Below are 15,924 nucleotides of genomic sequence, written 5' to 3' on the forward strand. Positions count from 1 at the left end.
ATTAGCTTGTGGGGAGGAAATGATGCTTTGAGATGGGCTTTGATGAATTGTGAGCTTGAGATTAACGAATGCCAAGATTTGGAACCGCATATGAATCTGACAAGGGATTTGACTGGGAGCCATGAGATTATATAGTAAATAAAGTTCAGAAGGGAGTTGATCATTGGGAGCCTTGTTGGTAAGCCTGGCTTTCCATTATTTGCATGATTTGGAGTTGGCTGCTGACACCCAAAAAAGAAACCAGTCAACAGATGCACAAAACTTTGTGTTTCATTGTGCTACTACTTACTCAGGAATTTGCGGCAACCAAAGGAAACATGAAGAACAATTGCAACTTGGACTTTAAGCTTTTTTTTTTTTTTCTGGTACCCAGAAAACATAGGCCATAAAGGCTTAATTGCTTGCCACCGCCTTCAGCTGGTATCCTGAGTGAATTAGATAGATAGTACTAATTTAGTTACTAGAGACTCGAGGATACAAATGCCATAAAATCTGAGGTATGCCTTTTTAGGAAGTAATGCCAAACGCCAGCAATCAAGAACTCTTAATATCCCACAATTTGAGACTTGAGATAGGTTTGGATGAATTTACAATGTTGTACATAGGTCTTGTTCCCAATGGCGTCTGAATTTGTAAAATGCTAATTTTAGAAAATCAGAACAAAAAAAAAAATCCAAGATAGGTGTTTCTTATTAATTTTCAGCTTTTTTTTTACTCAAAAAATTTATTGAGGATTTGAAAATCAATTGAAAACACAACAAAACAGCATTTCTAGAATCTAAAATCAAGTGTTGAAAATTAATTGAGAACAAGATCTTAGATTCAAGCTTTGAAATTATATGTGAGGCAGGTGGGAAAAGTTACTTTTTGATCAAATGACAAAATGGAAAAGCTAATTCAATGTGGTGCCAACTAGGGGTGGCAATTTTCGACACGACCTGAAAACACGACACGAATCTAACACGAAATTAATGGGTTTGGATTGAGGTTTCGGGAATTCGGGTCAGAATCGGGTTGGACCCGATGAACCCGAAAAGAAAACAGGTCGATTTCGGGTCAACCCGTGGTGACCTGATATGACCCGATATGACCCGTTTACGAATTAAAAATAATTTAATAAACATAAAAATAATTTTATCTAACTAAACTAAGTTATTCTTTTTTTCAAAGGCATTAATTACTTAATCGAATTTATTTAATTTGTGTGAAGTTGAAATTATTATATTTGGACAAATAATATATTATATTATTTTTTACTTTTATATTGTTTTAATTTATTTTATATTTTGTTTGGGATAAAACACTTTTACGGTGTTTAATTTATTTTAGATTTGGTTTGAAATTATTTATTTAAATTTTTATTACTTGATTATGTAATTAGTTTTGTGAGAAATTGATTTTATTAGAAATTACAATGATAAATTAATAAATTAAAATTAAATTTCGGGTCATTTCGGGTCGACCCGCCAACCCGTCAACCTGAAATTTTCGGGTTCGGGTCAGCATACCTGACCCGTCACGGGTTGACAGGTCGGGTTCGGGTCAACAGATTTTCTGGCGAGTTGACCCGAACCCGACCCGCCAACCTGATTTGGACCCGAATTGCCACCCCTAGTGCCAACTTTTAGAAATTGTCTCTCATTTTAGACATTCAAAAAGTGGAAATATAAAATTGACTATGGGATGGAGAGAATAATATTCTTACATCAAGCCATTTAATTATCGATTATTTGGTACTCAAAAATTCATGTTTCCAGCTGCACAATTTTCTTTTAACAAATTGTAATTATTCAGTCTCTAATTGTTTCAGAATGAATGATGGAAACAATAACAATCGTTATAGGATAACATTATAATCAACATAGTCGAGAAAGTCTTGATCTAATAGTTAAACCTGACATTCTAGGATTTAGAGATTTTGAATTTAAATCCTCTTTCATCTTCTCGTTTCTTAAATTTCACTCCCCTCCTACTAAAAAAAAAATTAAAACGAATAACATAATCAACATATATAGAGTTAAGACTCAAAAAGAAGCTTTGGTACATGTGATCTTTTTTTTTTTTTTTCAAAGGGAGACTCCGACTCCATATATACGTACAGATAGCAAAAAGAAAATGGAAGCTTTGAGAGTAGAACCATGAATCTTATATAGTTAATTTATACGTACATACATATATACACACACATATATATATATTGAAGTGTGTGCATGTGTGTAAAATGGAAAAGATTCTACTAAATAACATGGAAATTCTTGATGGACATCAAAAAAATTAAAGCCTTATAAGACCAAAAGTTTTACATTGTTTAATAAATAGAAACACATATTTCGTATGGTGCAAACACTACTTTGCATAAGAACAAATACTTTGGCAGAGAGCACAGGACCAAATTACAAACCACGTGTGAATACCATCCACTCCACCAATACAAAATCATGTTGCAAACTACACAAATTCATGAACTCAGTTTTAAACCATTTTGCCCTCAATTGAGTACTCAAAAGTAAGGCGACATAAGATAATCGGATCTTTTAGTTTTATCCATCGTTGGCATCAAGCAAAACCAAACTTTCGTCATAGATATCCACCTTAAGAAAACCTGACTCATCTGGCATGTTACTAATGTGAAGTTCCCTCCAAGAATTATCTTGTGGATTGTAAAGCACCAACTTGGATCCAAGCTTCAGCAAGATTTCACCCTTTTTCGATGAGAACACAGGTTGAACAAGGATGTCGAATTTACACATATATTCACGATATTCAGCATAGCGAACCGAAACCACTTTCTTCCAAGATTGTCTAACTCCATACTCCATCATAATCCAAACATCCAAATCAGTCTTTTCCTGATTATGATCACAAAGCAGAATAAGACACCCTCCCCTTAAACCTCCTATAGTCCATCTATAGAAAGGATCCTCTGGATATATTGGCTGTCCCATATTTTCCGGAAGTTCTACCTCCCCAAATGTCTCAGAAGCCAAATCAAAACTAATTATTTTCTTTTCGGAACGGTGGTAATGACTGCCAAAGGTTGCAGTCCAATGAAGCTTCCCATTTAACAATGTGCCACCGATAATATTATTAACGCACCAATCTTTTAGGGGAAGACAGTTTTTCGAATCCTCAATCCTCTTCCAAGAATTAGTCCTTTGACTATAGACTTTAACCACTTCCTCATCCGGATCCAGAGCCAAGCAGTGACCTAAAATTGCAACAACTTTGTAATCATCATGCAACTCATCATACCCGAATCCATACGCAGGAACACAATTGTAGACACTCTTGGAATCCGAATACTCAAATTCAAGACCAGAATCAGGTAGTTTCTTATATTTTCCAATCGATGGGTTCCACAAAAATAAATCTCGCTCTGGGGTAGCAATGCAAACCAATCCATTACACGAACCCAACACCTTAACTGCTTTTGCCTCGTACATTTCAAAATTTTGCTGGAAATCCTCAGAGTTGGTTGGACTGGGGCAGCAGTTGGTTGGATGAGGAATGGATTCATAGGTGGGATATTCCATGTTGGTTGCCTCAGTCAAGGGTAAATATAATGCAGAGTTAAGATCACATTCTTTGAGTTCAGGATTGAATACTATGTACATGGAAGTAGAGAAAATTAGCCGCTGGTGAGCAGTATCACTTGTTTGGGATGACTTTTGAAGATGACATTTGATGAATTCCCGGCTTGAGATTAACGAATGCCAATATTTCGAGACGCACATGAACCTCACAAGGGATTTGACTGGGAGTCTTGTGAGGATTTCAAAGATCAGTTCAACTGGGAGTTTATCACTGACAGCCTTGGTTTCCATTCTTGGCTGATTTAGAGTTGGCTGCTGAAACCCAAAAATTTATTTGGTCTTTCTGTCCCACTTCTTGTACCAATCTTTTTCTCGCACGAGTGTGAATATCCCCAGCAGTGTATTGACACCTTGCCAGAAAATAAAGGGTGAGATAGAAATTGGCACAACTGATGAATATCTAGAGCCCTCGAAGAACAAGAGAAAGACCAAGCAACAATACTTGGCCTCAGGAACAAAAAGGAAAGAAATGTCACAAGATCAAAGGGAGATGCACAACACTTTTAAGATGCAGAAAGCTTAAATTTCTTTTTTATTTTCAGTAGGAAAAAAAAACACGTAGAAATCGTACTGCTACGTATATAAGAGTAGGACGTGGCTGGAATCAAAGAAAGTAAAAAGCAAGACTAACTAATTCAAACTTAATGACACCAAAGGAAAGTACCGAAAGAAATTTACGAAATTGGTTTGCATTAGTTAAAATAATTCATGGGTTTGGATCAATTTGTGACATGTGACATATCAATGGTGTCATAAGAGGGTGACAACTTTGTAATAATCATGCACTCAACACATCCAAACCTGTAATTTTGTAGACCAGAAATCTGAAACTGAAAACCCCAATTAGGCAGTTTCCTCCCTTTTCTAATCGTGGGGTTTCCAATGCAATCCAACCAGTTACATCGCTTCTGGCTAGAAATGCAAACCAGCCACTTACATGAACCCAAAATTGTCACCTTATGCCCTCTAGGTATCGAATATTGACCTCAATCACCAATAATGCATAGACGAGATATAGTATCACGTTGGTTGTCTCAGTTACAAGTGCATTCAATGCAAAGTTAAGATTACATCCTGTGAGGTGATCAAACAATGAGGGAGGAAAACCAGAGAAGATTAGCTTATGGTGAGCGGTGTCGACGCTGGTTTGAGACGATGTTTTAGGATAGATTTTGATGAATTCTGTGCTTGAGATTGAAGAATCGCAAGATTTCGAAATGCACATGAATTTCATAAGGAAATTTATTAGGAGCTGTGAGAGGATATCATAGATGAGTGGAAGAAGAGAGTAGGTAATAGGAGCCTCCTTTCAATTACTCGAGGAATTTATAGTTGGCTGTCACCATGAAAAAATTATAATGATGATAAATCAAAATGCAATAGTGGCCTCAGAGTTAGCCGAAAAAGGATTAGAAAAAGGAAGAAGAGGAAGAATTTTCGATGTAGGATTTTGCTGCTGTAGCGCCATCATCACCTTACCCGCCAATGAATGGCAGTCGACGAGCACTTTTCCACATTTACCGGACATAATACAACAAATTTGTGTGCTTATTTGAAAAACAAACCAATGGTCTCTTGGGCTGTCGGTCACCACAAAGGTTTCAAATATTCAAATCTTGCCTCTTCCTATCAATTGTCACTAATACGTGACTTCTATTAAAAGATTGTATAATAGTCTACTTATCGATTACACCATTTTGATCTAGAGGTGGGAATTTTTTCCTCTAATCCTCCTAACCCAGTTAGGCCCTCCTTTAGATAAGTTAAAATAGGAGTAGAATTAGTGTCGAAGTTGCCAATTGACAAGGTTGAGAACAAACCAAATAAAAAAAAGAAAAAGAAAGATAGAACACTCATTAAGAGGGGTCACGCTTACCTAGGATATTTCCCTATTGTCACTTTGAGAGTTACTTTTTCTTCTTGTTAAAAATTAGGGTTAATGTCACTTATTCCGCTTTAGTCCTTAAATTATAAAATTATTTCTATTATAGTCCCTAAAGTATATTCACTTAAATAAAAAAGTCTATTCCACCTCCTCAACAATCTTAATTAAATGGAACAAAATTACAGTTTAGAGATTAAAGTGTCTCATTTTAAAATTTAAGGACCAAAGTAAAACTTTTGATATAGTTAAAAGGGTGCAAAGTGGAATTAACCATAAAAAATATTATCCAATTATCACTGAAAACTTCTTTTTTTTTTATCTATTGTTAAAGTTTTGTTTGTGTTGGTAGGTAAGGTTTCAGTAAGTAACAAAAAAGAGTCGGGTCCCAAGAGTAAAGTCATGACTTTTTCTTCAGTCAAATGGAGGCCAAGTTAGACTTCAAAGGAATCAAAGGTTTAATTTTTTATTTTTCACCTAAAAGAATGGGAAAGTCGAAGTGGAAAGGGTAAATAGGATTGTTAAGAATCGAGGAACAAAGATAAACAGCTAACAAAGGATTATTAGCGTACACCAAAAAATTTATTATTGTTTTAGCAAAAAAAAAAAAGAAAAAAAAGGGGAAGGCTATGTTTGTTTTAACAAAATCTTGCTAATATTTAGCAGGAGTTATCTATTTATTTGTAAACCTTACTCCTCTTTTGTTAACAGCAGCCATTAGCAAATTCCATGACTTTCTAGGACAATCTCAATCAGTTATTAGCAAAGTTTAGTATCTTTTAAGCAAACTAATTTAGCACATTAACTCTCTCCAACTTTCATTCTTCATTAATGTCTAACACGCTAATTTGGAGGTAACATAGAGATTGAAATTTGGTTTAATTAACGGGTGCCTAATGGGCACTCATTAAGAGGGACTCGGCAATTACTTGTTTGAAAAAATATAATTAATTTAATAAAGTATCATAATATAAGGCGTGTAATAAATGTGAATATGCATATTTATATGATAACTTAGGTGTGATTTAGGTATCTATATTCATTGAACACTTGTTGAAAAAATCATTAAAATTGAAATTTCATTTTCTGCCTCCGGTTTACGTCAAAAGCCGTAGTATCTCCACAAATAGTCTGAAACAAGGACGAAACTCGTTCAGATGACCACAATCAACTTATAGAAAAACCATGAACTTTCAGATTTTTTGGGTCAACTAAATTCAGATGTAGGAGTTGTTGCCCGAAACAATAATCCTCTTTCTGGTTATTTCTTGCAAGAACAAACATTAGGATTCAAGATATAAAAGACTATACTTGGGACCAAATTTATGGCAATATATTTATGGATAATTAATTAAAATAAGGATTTGTTTAGCGGATATCCATTGGACACTCATTAAAATATATTTTAGATGTCATATTTTTTAAAATATAAAATTGATTAGGAAAAGTGAATAAATATAAGGGAGGGCAGGTATATAAGATTAAATAGAAAAAGTATATAAATATAAGAAAGGGTAATAATTATTAGTATCTATATATACATGATAGGTTAGGTGAATTTTAGGATTAATCTTTCCTACACTGACAATGTATACACGGTCAGATTGGATGAATGACAATTATGTAAAATTTGAATTTATAATTCAATTTTTGCACACATGTCATGAATCAAACGATGACAGTGCAAAATGAGCTTCTGTGTAATGGATTGTGCAAAATTTCCCAACTTGTGATTGTTAATGCTTTGCACTGAGCATGAATATAAGTTCCCTACACACAAAAAAAAATGAATATTATAGTTTCCACCATTACATAAGAATGCAACGCATTTTACTATGTGCTGTGGGGAAACCTTTTTTGCATAACTTATTAGACCAAAGTGATCAAAATTAAAAATACAAGGGACTAAATTAGTTTTTTTTTCCTCTTGAAGTATTTGTTATGAAACCTGGAGGGACTAAATTAGTTTCTTCTCCTAGAGGTATTGTTATGAAACCTCGAGGCGAATTGGTGAGCAAGGCAGCCGTCTCTCAATGATGTCGATGAAAAAAAAAAAAATTTTTTTTTAAACTAGCATTGAGTCCTCCTCATGTGCAGGTCGTATTTCTTTTACCTCACTAGTAAGGGAAAAGTAAGGTACATGTCTAGCTATTCAGTCAAAAGAATGGAACTCTCTTTAACTTATTGGGGCTCGATGCTTCTCTGCAGAGGAAAACATATCACTGCTTTTGCTTCTCAGTAAGAGCTAAAACATCAGTGGAGTATTACGATCTCTCAGGTATCACCAGTTAGTCTAACTAAGTGAGAGATAACATCTTCAAGACGAGAAAAATGTGTCAAAATTTTGTCATGAATTTCTTTCAATCCGGTCTGATTATGCTGCCAATGCGAAAGTCCATCACCCATGACTTTCAAACCGCTCTCCAATAATTCAACTCCTTTGCCTATCTCATCAGGGAATTTCCTTTTCTTATTACCATGGTTGTGTGCATCAACCTCCATGGCATCATCACCAATTGCAGCTTCCTCATTGATGGCCAAGTTTCTGTTAAGCATTTCCTTGAGCTTCAAGCCTTCTTTTAGGAGCATCCCAGTGTGATCAGGGGTAGGCTTTGTTAAAATGGAAGCCGATTCCTTATCTAGAAATCCTTTCAACTCGGCCATGAATCTGTCCTCATCTGCTTCATTTCCTGACTCCAAATCAAATGAAAGAGCCGCATCTTGTGGAACAAATCTCCACAGTTGGACGCAAGGTGTACGAGCAGCGAAATATCCAAATGCTGTCAATGCTAGGTGAATGAAGGCCCAGTGCTGCTCTCTCAATAACATGTGATACAATTCCCAAACGGCTGAAGTCCTTGCATTATCATCACTCTCTGCCAACTCAACATGACCAAGACCAGCCATAAAGTTTGCTAGATTAGGTTTGCATTGAAACAGTAGACTATCTTCTGCTGATAAAGCTGGTTTGGGGATAAAGAGGTTTCTAAGTTCTAGGATGGCTCCCTCTATTCCATCACAGGAGTACAAATGCTTCATGTTAGAGGTGATGGTTAAAACTTCAGTAAGGAGCCTGCAGTAGATGTCCTTCAATTTGCTGTCATTGCATTTTCTGTACTTGTCAATGATAGCAACCAGAAACTTTAAGGTCTTCATTTCTGGATCAGATATGCTAACCTGTCTACAGGACACGTGAACCAGCATAAGGCATATTTTGCTGAACGTAAATGAAGCTGGTACAATAAGCATCTAAATTATATCATTAGGGAAGGACACGGCCACCAAGTAACAACTTCTGAACTCTGGCGTATCATTCCATCCAGACAGGTAATCAACCAAAGAGAATTTGGATATGAAAAAGTAAAAACTACATCAAAATTCTAAACTACGTACTTTAAGAAAAGAAAATACTTACTGAGACAGCAATGTAGCGGATAGAGCATCTACTGGAGCACCATAAATTTCAAAACCACTTGTTTTTGGTAATTCACTACCAAAGCTCTCCACAAAGCAGAAATATTCTGTTAAGACTCTGGCTTTTGCTGTACTTCTTGTCCTTTGTGAAAGTATAGTTAATGGGAAACCTTCCATGAGAAGAGCTGTGTAGATCATTGATGAATCTTGAGATTTGTTATCTCCTGTAACGGCATCGTAAACTTGATCTGCTACTGCTTGTGAACAGCAAGTAACAATTAGACAAATAGACCTTGCTATCTTTCGAAGAGCACTACCAGGACTGAAAACTGCTTCTGGAAAAGCTGTGTACCCTAGTAATGCACAAAGCTTGTCAATAATGTCTTTCACCAAACTGGTCTCAGCATGACGTAGCAGAAAACACCATAATTCAGTAACAATCTCCCAGCAAAGAATGTGTGGGTGCAACAAATTTTCCAGAAGGAAAGATTCTATCTCACCCCATACTGGATTCGAAGACATAACTACCATGAATGTTTCTAGTGAATTGACTATAGTATGAAAAAAAGGCTGGTATATGAACTCCTGGTTTTTACGTGAGACGGGAACTTGCAGGGTAAGACTGGCAGCATATACATGCTCATCGACAAGAATATCCAAAAGCCACTGAAGCTTCCTGGCCATCCAGAATTTGACATCATCTTCAAGATCAGCAGAGCTTTTCAGAAGTTCAAGAAACAGGTTTACTCGACCAAGAAAAAATGTTTGGACTGCCATAGCAGCACAACTTGAAAAGTGGATTCCATCCACTGTATAAGGCAAATTTTCGCCATTAGATACCCTAGGAACAGGATTCAGATTACTTTCATCGCTGAACAACCAGTTCAAAACTTGAAACTTCTCCTCTTGTTTTACTTGGATAGAATTCAGGAGAGAGTTGAGTAAATGGAAGGATGTAGGCTGTAGAATTTCTACCAAAGCTTCAGTTGCAGATTTTAGATGTTCCTCCTTGCTCAAAAAAAATTTTAAGGATGAGATCATAACAACACATCCTACCATCTCCTTGTAAACAGAAAAAGCTTGGGTTGTATATTGAGAGACAATTCTTACTGCATTAATCAGATAAAACTTCACGGGAAGGAAAATCCTTTTAGCTTCTGTCATAGTGAGAGTCTCTTTCAGTTGCAATGACCAAGTCTCAGCTGCACATCGCAAAGATTGCTGGGCAAGTGAAATTAGACTGACAACAACACTTGCTACATCTACCCTTGCAGCTAAAGCACCCTTTCCGAGCTGAAGTAAGGTAACAACTCCTTTCCAAGAGAGATTAAGTACACTTACAAGACTGCCTCCATCATTAGCTGCAAGAATGCCTACTTCACACAGCTTATCTATTGTACATTTTGTTATATTAATAACATGATCTGCATCACTAGCCCCTTCAATAACTAAGACCTTCTTATCCTCGTTCATTTTCAAACTGTCAAAATCCCAATTTACACCATTGCAATATACCTTACATAATCGGATAACAGCATCAAGAACCACTTGAGATTCCTTCTGAACTTCTGAACCAAATCCATGTATCCTCTGTCAAGGAATGACAAAAGCAAATGTCAACAATGATTTAGACATTTCCTTGAGATGATTACTTACTGTGCAAACTGGTTTGAAACTTAATAGAGATTCCTAAAAGCACATAGATAAGAACAAAGATTACATGAGAGAGACACAATTCTTACTGAAAAAAGTCTGAAGAATGACCAAATGCAATTGAGGTGACAAAGACAAAAACGACAAGAGCAATTGCCCAACTTTACAAAAAGTCACCATTACATGCAATAGGAACATTTTGCTATGCCAATTAGTATTATTGCTTCTTCATTTGAAGTGCAATTCAGTAAACACCAGCAGATTTAAACCTATAGAATACCATGCATAGTTAACGAAACAAGACTGATTAAAACTGTAGTGACCAACTATAGCAGAATACCTTTATCTCTGACAGTGCGTCTTTTGTCAAGTTTAGTTGTTCTGAAATAAATATACCTTTATCTCTGACAATGCATCTTTTGTCAAGTTCAGTTGTTCTGAAATAAAATTTTTAATTGTAAGAATGAACTCCTTGCTGCTGGAGATGGGATATCTTGCCATAGCTGAAAAGCTAGCAGCTGAGTAGCTCAGCAAATTCAAGAGCAACTGCAAAAAAGTCAAGAGAGTATAAATAAGGCAACCACAGAATTGGTGGCATCTTGTGTTGTAAGTCAATTCACATTCATGTCAAAGAATTTACAAAAACACAAGGTACATTAAATTACTCTCTTGAAATTATCTAATAGTTGATTTTTACATAGCACAGTACATTTTGTGCAGCAGAAATTGAAGCTAAGTTAAACAAACTATCACAAAAGGTGGAAGTTGTCTGAAATAAAATATATACTTACATATGAACCTATTATCATATGACAAGTTATAGAACCACCACTGACAAGAACTTAGCAACAGAAGCATATGATTGCACCAAATGAAGTTTAGGCAGGCAGATGTATGAGATTTTAGTGTTGCTAAAACATACCAATGCATGATATTCAACATTCAGATGTGATGTAGTCCACACAAGTTATAATCAAGACCATTCACAGGTCAATGGATACCTTCAATAAAACTAAATTTTCAGACAGAATAAAAGAAAATCTCTAACCAATTGAAATAAATCAGATCTTCTGAACAAGCTCTATGAAACTAAAGCCTTTCCAGAACAATCAAGGATTGCTTAACTACTGTATCTTGTACTCACAAAGAGAGTGTATCATCTCTTTTGAATTTGATGAAACTTCTTTTGAATGTGATAGGAAGTTAGGAAAATACTTTCATAAAGCAGAACATAACATAGAATAAGTACAAAGTTGGAATCCAGTCCCCATTCCTCAATCCTATTCAGGACATAAAGACGAATTTCTTGTCGAATTTCATCAATCTAAGTGCTATTTTTGTCACTGAGGAGGATAACTAGCAATGACATATCTCTTTGTGAAAAATCTAACTCACTTGAATTTAACTTGCCAACATGTTACCTCAAAAAACAAGTCGCTGTGTTCTTCTTCTGGAGATTCTTCAGTTGACATTAATGTCATTTTTAGATGCTTGCGACACCATGCACTTGCCTAATGATTACAGAACAAATTAAACACATATATTGTTGGTGAGTTGCAAGAAAATCACCCCTTGTCTAGAAGAATATTATAAATCAAAAACATATTTACAATAAATTGAAGGAAACAAACCTTTATCCCTAGGCCCAGAAACTCTCCTTGGCATCCAGAAATGTCTAGGTCTAGATATTTTGCAGCAATGTTCAATATCGTCTTGTTCAATATGCATTGAGAAATGTCCAAACAAGTAAAGTCTTCCCAGAATACCCAATCAAATGTTAAGGTACATGGCAAATAGACAGTATTGTAACAGATGTGTATTAGAAGTTAACTCGCAAACAGAATAAAAACTCTTGGCTGGAAGGTTGTAAAATGGTCACACGTGGAGTTACCCAGATAAGCTAGCAGAAAAAAATCCAACAACTGGAAGTGGAGCATTGAAGTCTCAATGACATCTTACAGTTGCATACAGAATTGATTCAAGCACAATAAAACTAGAACTGAAGATCAATAAATGCAGAGAAAATTGATTATAATATAGCACTTTAGGTGTGAGCATAGTTTGCTGCTTTTTATGTGCATTTAATGGAAATTAGTCCGCCATTGAGCATGAGGATCTAGAAGACACCAAAACTCATGCAAAATTTGACCCCTCAAACCAAGCCTGTAATAACAAAAGCCATGGATTTTGGTGTATTAGCATGCAGGATAAAATGCAGAAGAATGATAGGATACTGTTAAAGCTTCAATTATTGAAGTCAATTCAGATGTCTCGCTTATAATTAACTTCTTGAGTTCAGTAAGCAGTTGAACACGGTTTTCAACAACCTGCAGACACAATGGCGATAATCCAAGCGTGTGTCAGGTACTGCCTTATGAGACTTATCATTTGAATCATGAAGTCATGATGCAGAATGGAAGAAAAATTGGCAAGAAGCACAGCATCAGCAAGCACAATTGACAAAACAATATGGAAAAACATCCATGATTTTCAGAAAGTTAGTAGAGGAGAAGACAACCACCAAGCTGCTTACTGAGATAAGTATATATCCTTTGGACAAGACCAATAAGATCTGTTGAGCATATTACCCATTTTTCTGTATGGTTTAGCAACTAGTTTTATCAACAACACACAGTAAATAGCCAAATGTGCAAGAAAAACAGCTGAAACAGACAAAAGTAGAATACTGTCAATACAGGGCACAGCATGTGAACCCATTCACGGCTGCTAGTTGACCCATAGAAAGCTGCTAGTGAATGCAGAATACACGTTGCTTCATATCCCAGGACTATCAGCTGATGCTTAATTACTTATTATGTATCCATGCAGCACAGGCAACACAAATCCACAATGCGAGTTCCTTTTTTGACAGTCATTTGACAAAGAAGAGACAAAGTAAATCTTTGAAAAAGAAACAATGTTCAATCATCTGTTCCTGATGTATCGAATAGCTGGTTTTTAGTAATTCTTGTTCTAATCACACATTCTAGATTCAAACTAAAAGAATCAGTATTTTCTTATATTGTTACTTGCTGTCCACAATCGTGCAGGCTAACTTGACCTTCTCAAGGATATTATTTTCTGCTATAAAGCATGTGCAATCTTATCCCTAAGCTCAGAAATCACAACCACAATCTCAACAAACCATGGAATTTTTTTTTCATTGTTTTAAAGGAATGATAGACAAAATGTCATTAATTCACCTAAATGCTTCCCTGTCCCCACAAATGAAAATTCACTAAGTCAAGCTGGAATTTCATTAAATTTCTTAAGCGTCTAAGAAATTGAAGCTCAACAGATGAAAAGCTTGAGCTCAAACATAGAATTTAGTGACAATTATTAACCACTTAATAATGCATATATAACCCTAATCAAACACTAATAAACGGGAACTTAGAGAAATCAAACAAGAAATTCACCAAATTTAGTAGCTTAACTTCATTAAAACTTTAATTAGGAGAGAAAACAGAATTTAAATCGGAAGTTCGTAAAAATTGAACGAAACGAAATGCACAAAAGAATAAATTCTAGAGTCGAAATGAAATCTGCAAGACTTATTTTACCGATTCAAAAATCGAAACAGAAAGCTTACATCAGAAGCTTTAATGGCGGCGAGCAAGCTCTGTAGATCTCTGGTTGAGCTCGATTCCTTCATTTTTGTCTCTCTCTAGAACAAACACCCGAAACACGCACCAGCTACGTGTATTTTTGGTTTCTCTCTTTTTTTTCCCGCCTTTTAAGAAAAGTAGTAGAGGGAAATTTTATATTTGAACAAAATTTCATATATGCCCTTGTAATTTGATTTACATTGGAAAACCACCCAACTAAATTGTGCCTTCTCTTTTTCTTCTTTTTTTCTTTCTTTTTCTATGATTCTATCTCTCTCTCTCTCTCTCTCTTTCTCTTTTTTCCGTTTTCACTTACTTGTTGTTAGTGTTTTATAATGCTGGGAAACGGCTTAATGTACTGTTTCTGCTTTATGATGCTCATAAGTGATCGATTATCAAAAGTTAAAGAAATTTCTCATTTTTACAATGAATTTAATGATATATATTCAATTTGATTTGTTCTTTCTAAAGTAGAGTTATAAGGTAAACTACAACATCATAATCAATTTGGTATGGTGAGTCTCGAAGGACATGTGAAATTTGAGCCCTTTATTATCGAGCAAGACCTTGTCACAAAGTAAAATCTTAAGTGACTTAAAATGTAGCCGTGATCAACATGTTAGAAGATTAAGAATTAAAGCATATCAAACTTGAAGAAATACAACAACACTTTCTTTAGAACAGCACAAGCCACTTCAGCCTGTAAAGGCTTGGATATAAAACATCAAACTCTATAGCTCAAATATACAAATACAATTACTGGAATTGTAAACAAGCGTGTGCGCGCTATATATATTCACACACGCACACACACACACATATATATATTCTGCATTATCTACATAAAGATGATTTTGTACTCCTATTTCAGAATATCTAACGAATTTTGTAAAATCCACGATTTTTGGGCTCATTTTTATCTTGGCCAATTTAATTAAATGGTAATTTATTATGGGTAAAAGCAAAAATAATTGCAGGTTAGGATAAATGGTTAATTAAGGGATAAGATGAGATAAGATAGGGTGAAAGTTCACCATAGTTAAAACTCCTATCTAAACTACCTACTAGTGGGTGGTTATTAGGGTTTAGCATACTTATCAAAACAACAAAGAAAAAAAAAAAACCTATTCCCTACCTTTTATTGTCTGTCTCCCCTTAGAGCAAGAGCCGTTAGAGAGTAGAGAAGGAGAAACAAGCGTCGCCGTCAATCAATCAAACGACTAGGCCCCTAAACCTGTAAGTCTCAAATTCACGTGAAACTTCTCTTTTAAGTTCTAGTAATCGAATTAATTATTCTAAAGATTTTGCGGATATGAATTATGCCATATATATAGAGATATATGATTGTATACGAGGTTTAGGAGGATTCGTATCTAGATTAGTAGGATTGAGGTATTAAATTTTATTATGAAATGAATAGGGTTTACCCAAATCGATTGAAAAGTTATTAAAAGGGAAAAAAAAAGAGGAGAAGAAAAGAACTCGTCGTGGCTGTTCTCTGCCATTGCTGAAGCCAAGCTTCAGCGATGCAAAAAAAAAAAGTCAAAAGTCGCTCGCAAGTGCGGCGACTTTGGTACGGAGGAAAGGTTGGCCGACAATTGAAAAAAAAGAAAAAAAAAAAAGGGTGATGATGTCGCCAGCACTTGCTGGCGACAATAGACATAGGAATTGGTTGGCCTTCTCGGCCAACCGATGGAAGGAATGGGTCGCCAGAAAGGGTCAAGCAAATGGTTGGCCTTTTGGCCAACCATGGGCTCAAGCCGAGAAAGGAAAA

At 35.5% G+C, this 15,924-nt stretch overlaps 2 protein-coding genes across 3 annotated transcripts; both read right to left on the reverse strand.

Annotated features, from left to right (window-relative positions):
* Positions 1-2,540: 2,540 nt before the first annotated feature.
* Positions 2,541-3,824, reverse strand: LOC113737973 (F-box/kelch-repeat protein At3g23880-like). Its single transcript, XM_027265106.1, has one exon. It carries the CDS (start codon positions 3,822-3,824, stop codon positions 2,541-2,543), a length of 1,284 nt encoding a protein of 427 aa, XP_027120907.1.
* Positions 3,825-7,537: 3,713 nt separating this feature from the next.
* On the reverse strand, positions 7,538-14,793 carry LOC113737102 (uncharacterized). Of its 2 annotated transcripts, XM_027264352.2 has the most exons (7): positions 14,135-14,793; positions 12,777-12,869; positions 12,174-12,295; positions 11,964-12,053; positions 10,939-11,088; positions 8,891-10,479; positions 7,538-8,656 (listed from the first exon to the last, which is right to left on the reverse strand). In XM_027264352.2, exons 4-7 carry the CDS (start codon positions 12,021-12,023, stop codon positions 7,750-7,752), a joined length of 2,706 nt encoding a protein of 901 aa, XP_027120153.1. In that variant the 5' UTR covers positions 12,024-12,053; positions 12,174-12,295; positions 12,777-12,869; positions 14,135-14,793; the 3' UTR covers positions 7,538-7,749. The 2 variants fall into 2 exon arrangements, with proteins under 2 accessions (XP_027120153.1, XP_071940695.1); XM_072084594.1 differs by having other exon boundaries at positions 12,174-12,869.
* Between the last annotated feature and the right edge of the window lie 1,131 nt (positions 14,794-15,924).

Source organism: Coffea arabica, chromosome 3e (assembly GCF_036785885.1).
Source record: "Coffea arabica cultivar ET-39 chromosome 3e, Coffea Arabica ET-39 HiFi, whole genome shotgun sequence".
Taxonomy (NCBI): Eukaryota; Viridiplantae; Streptophyta; class Magnoliopsida; order Gentianales; family Rubiaceae; genus Coffea; species Coffea arabica.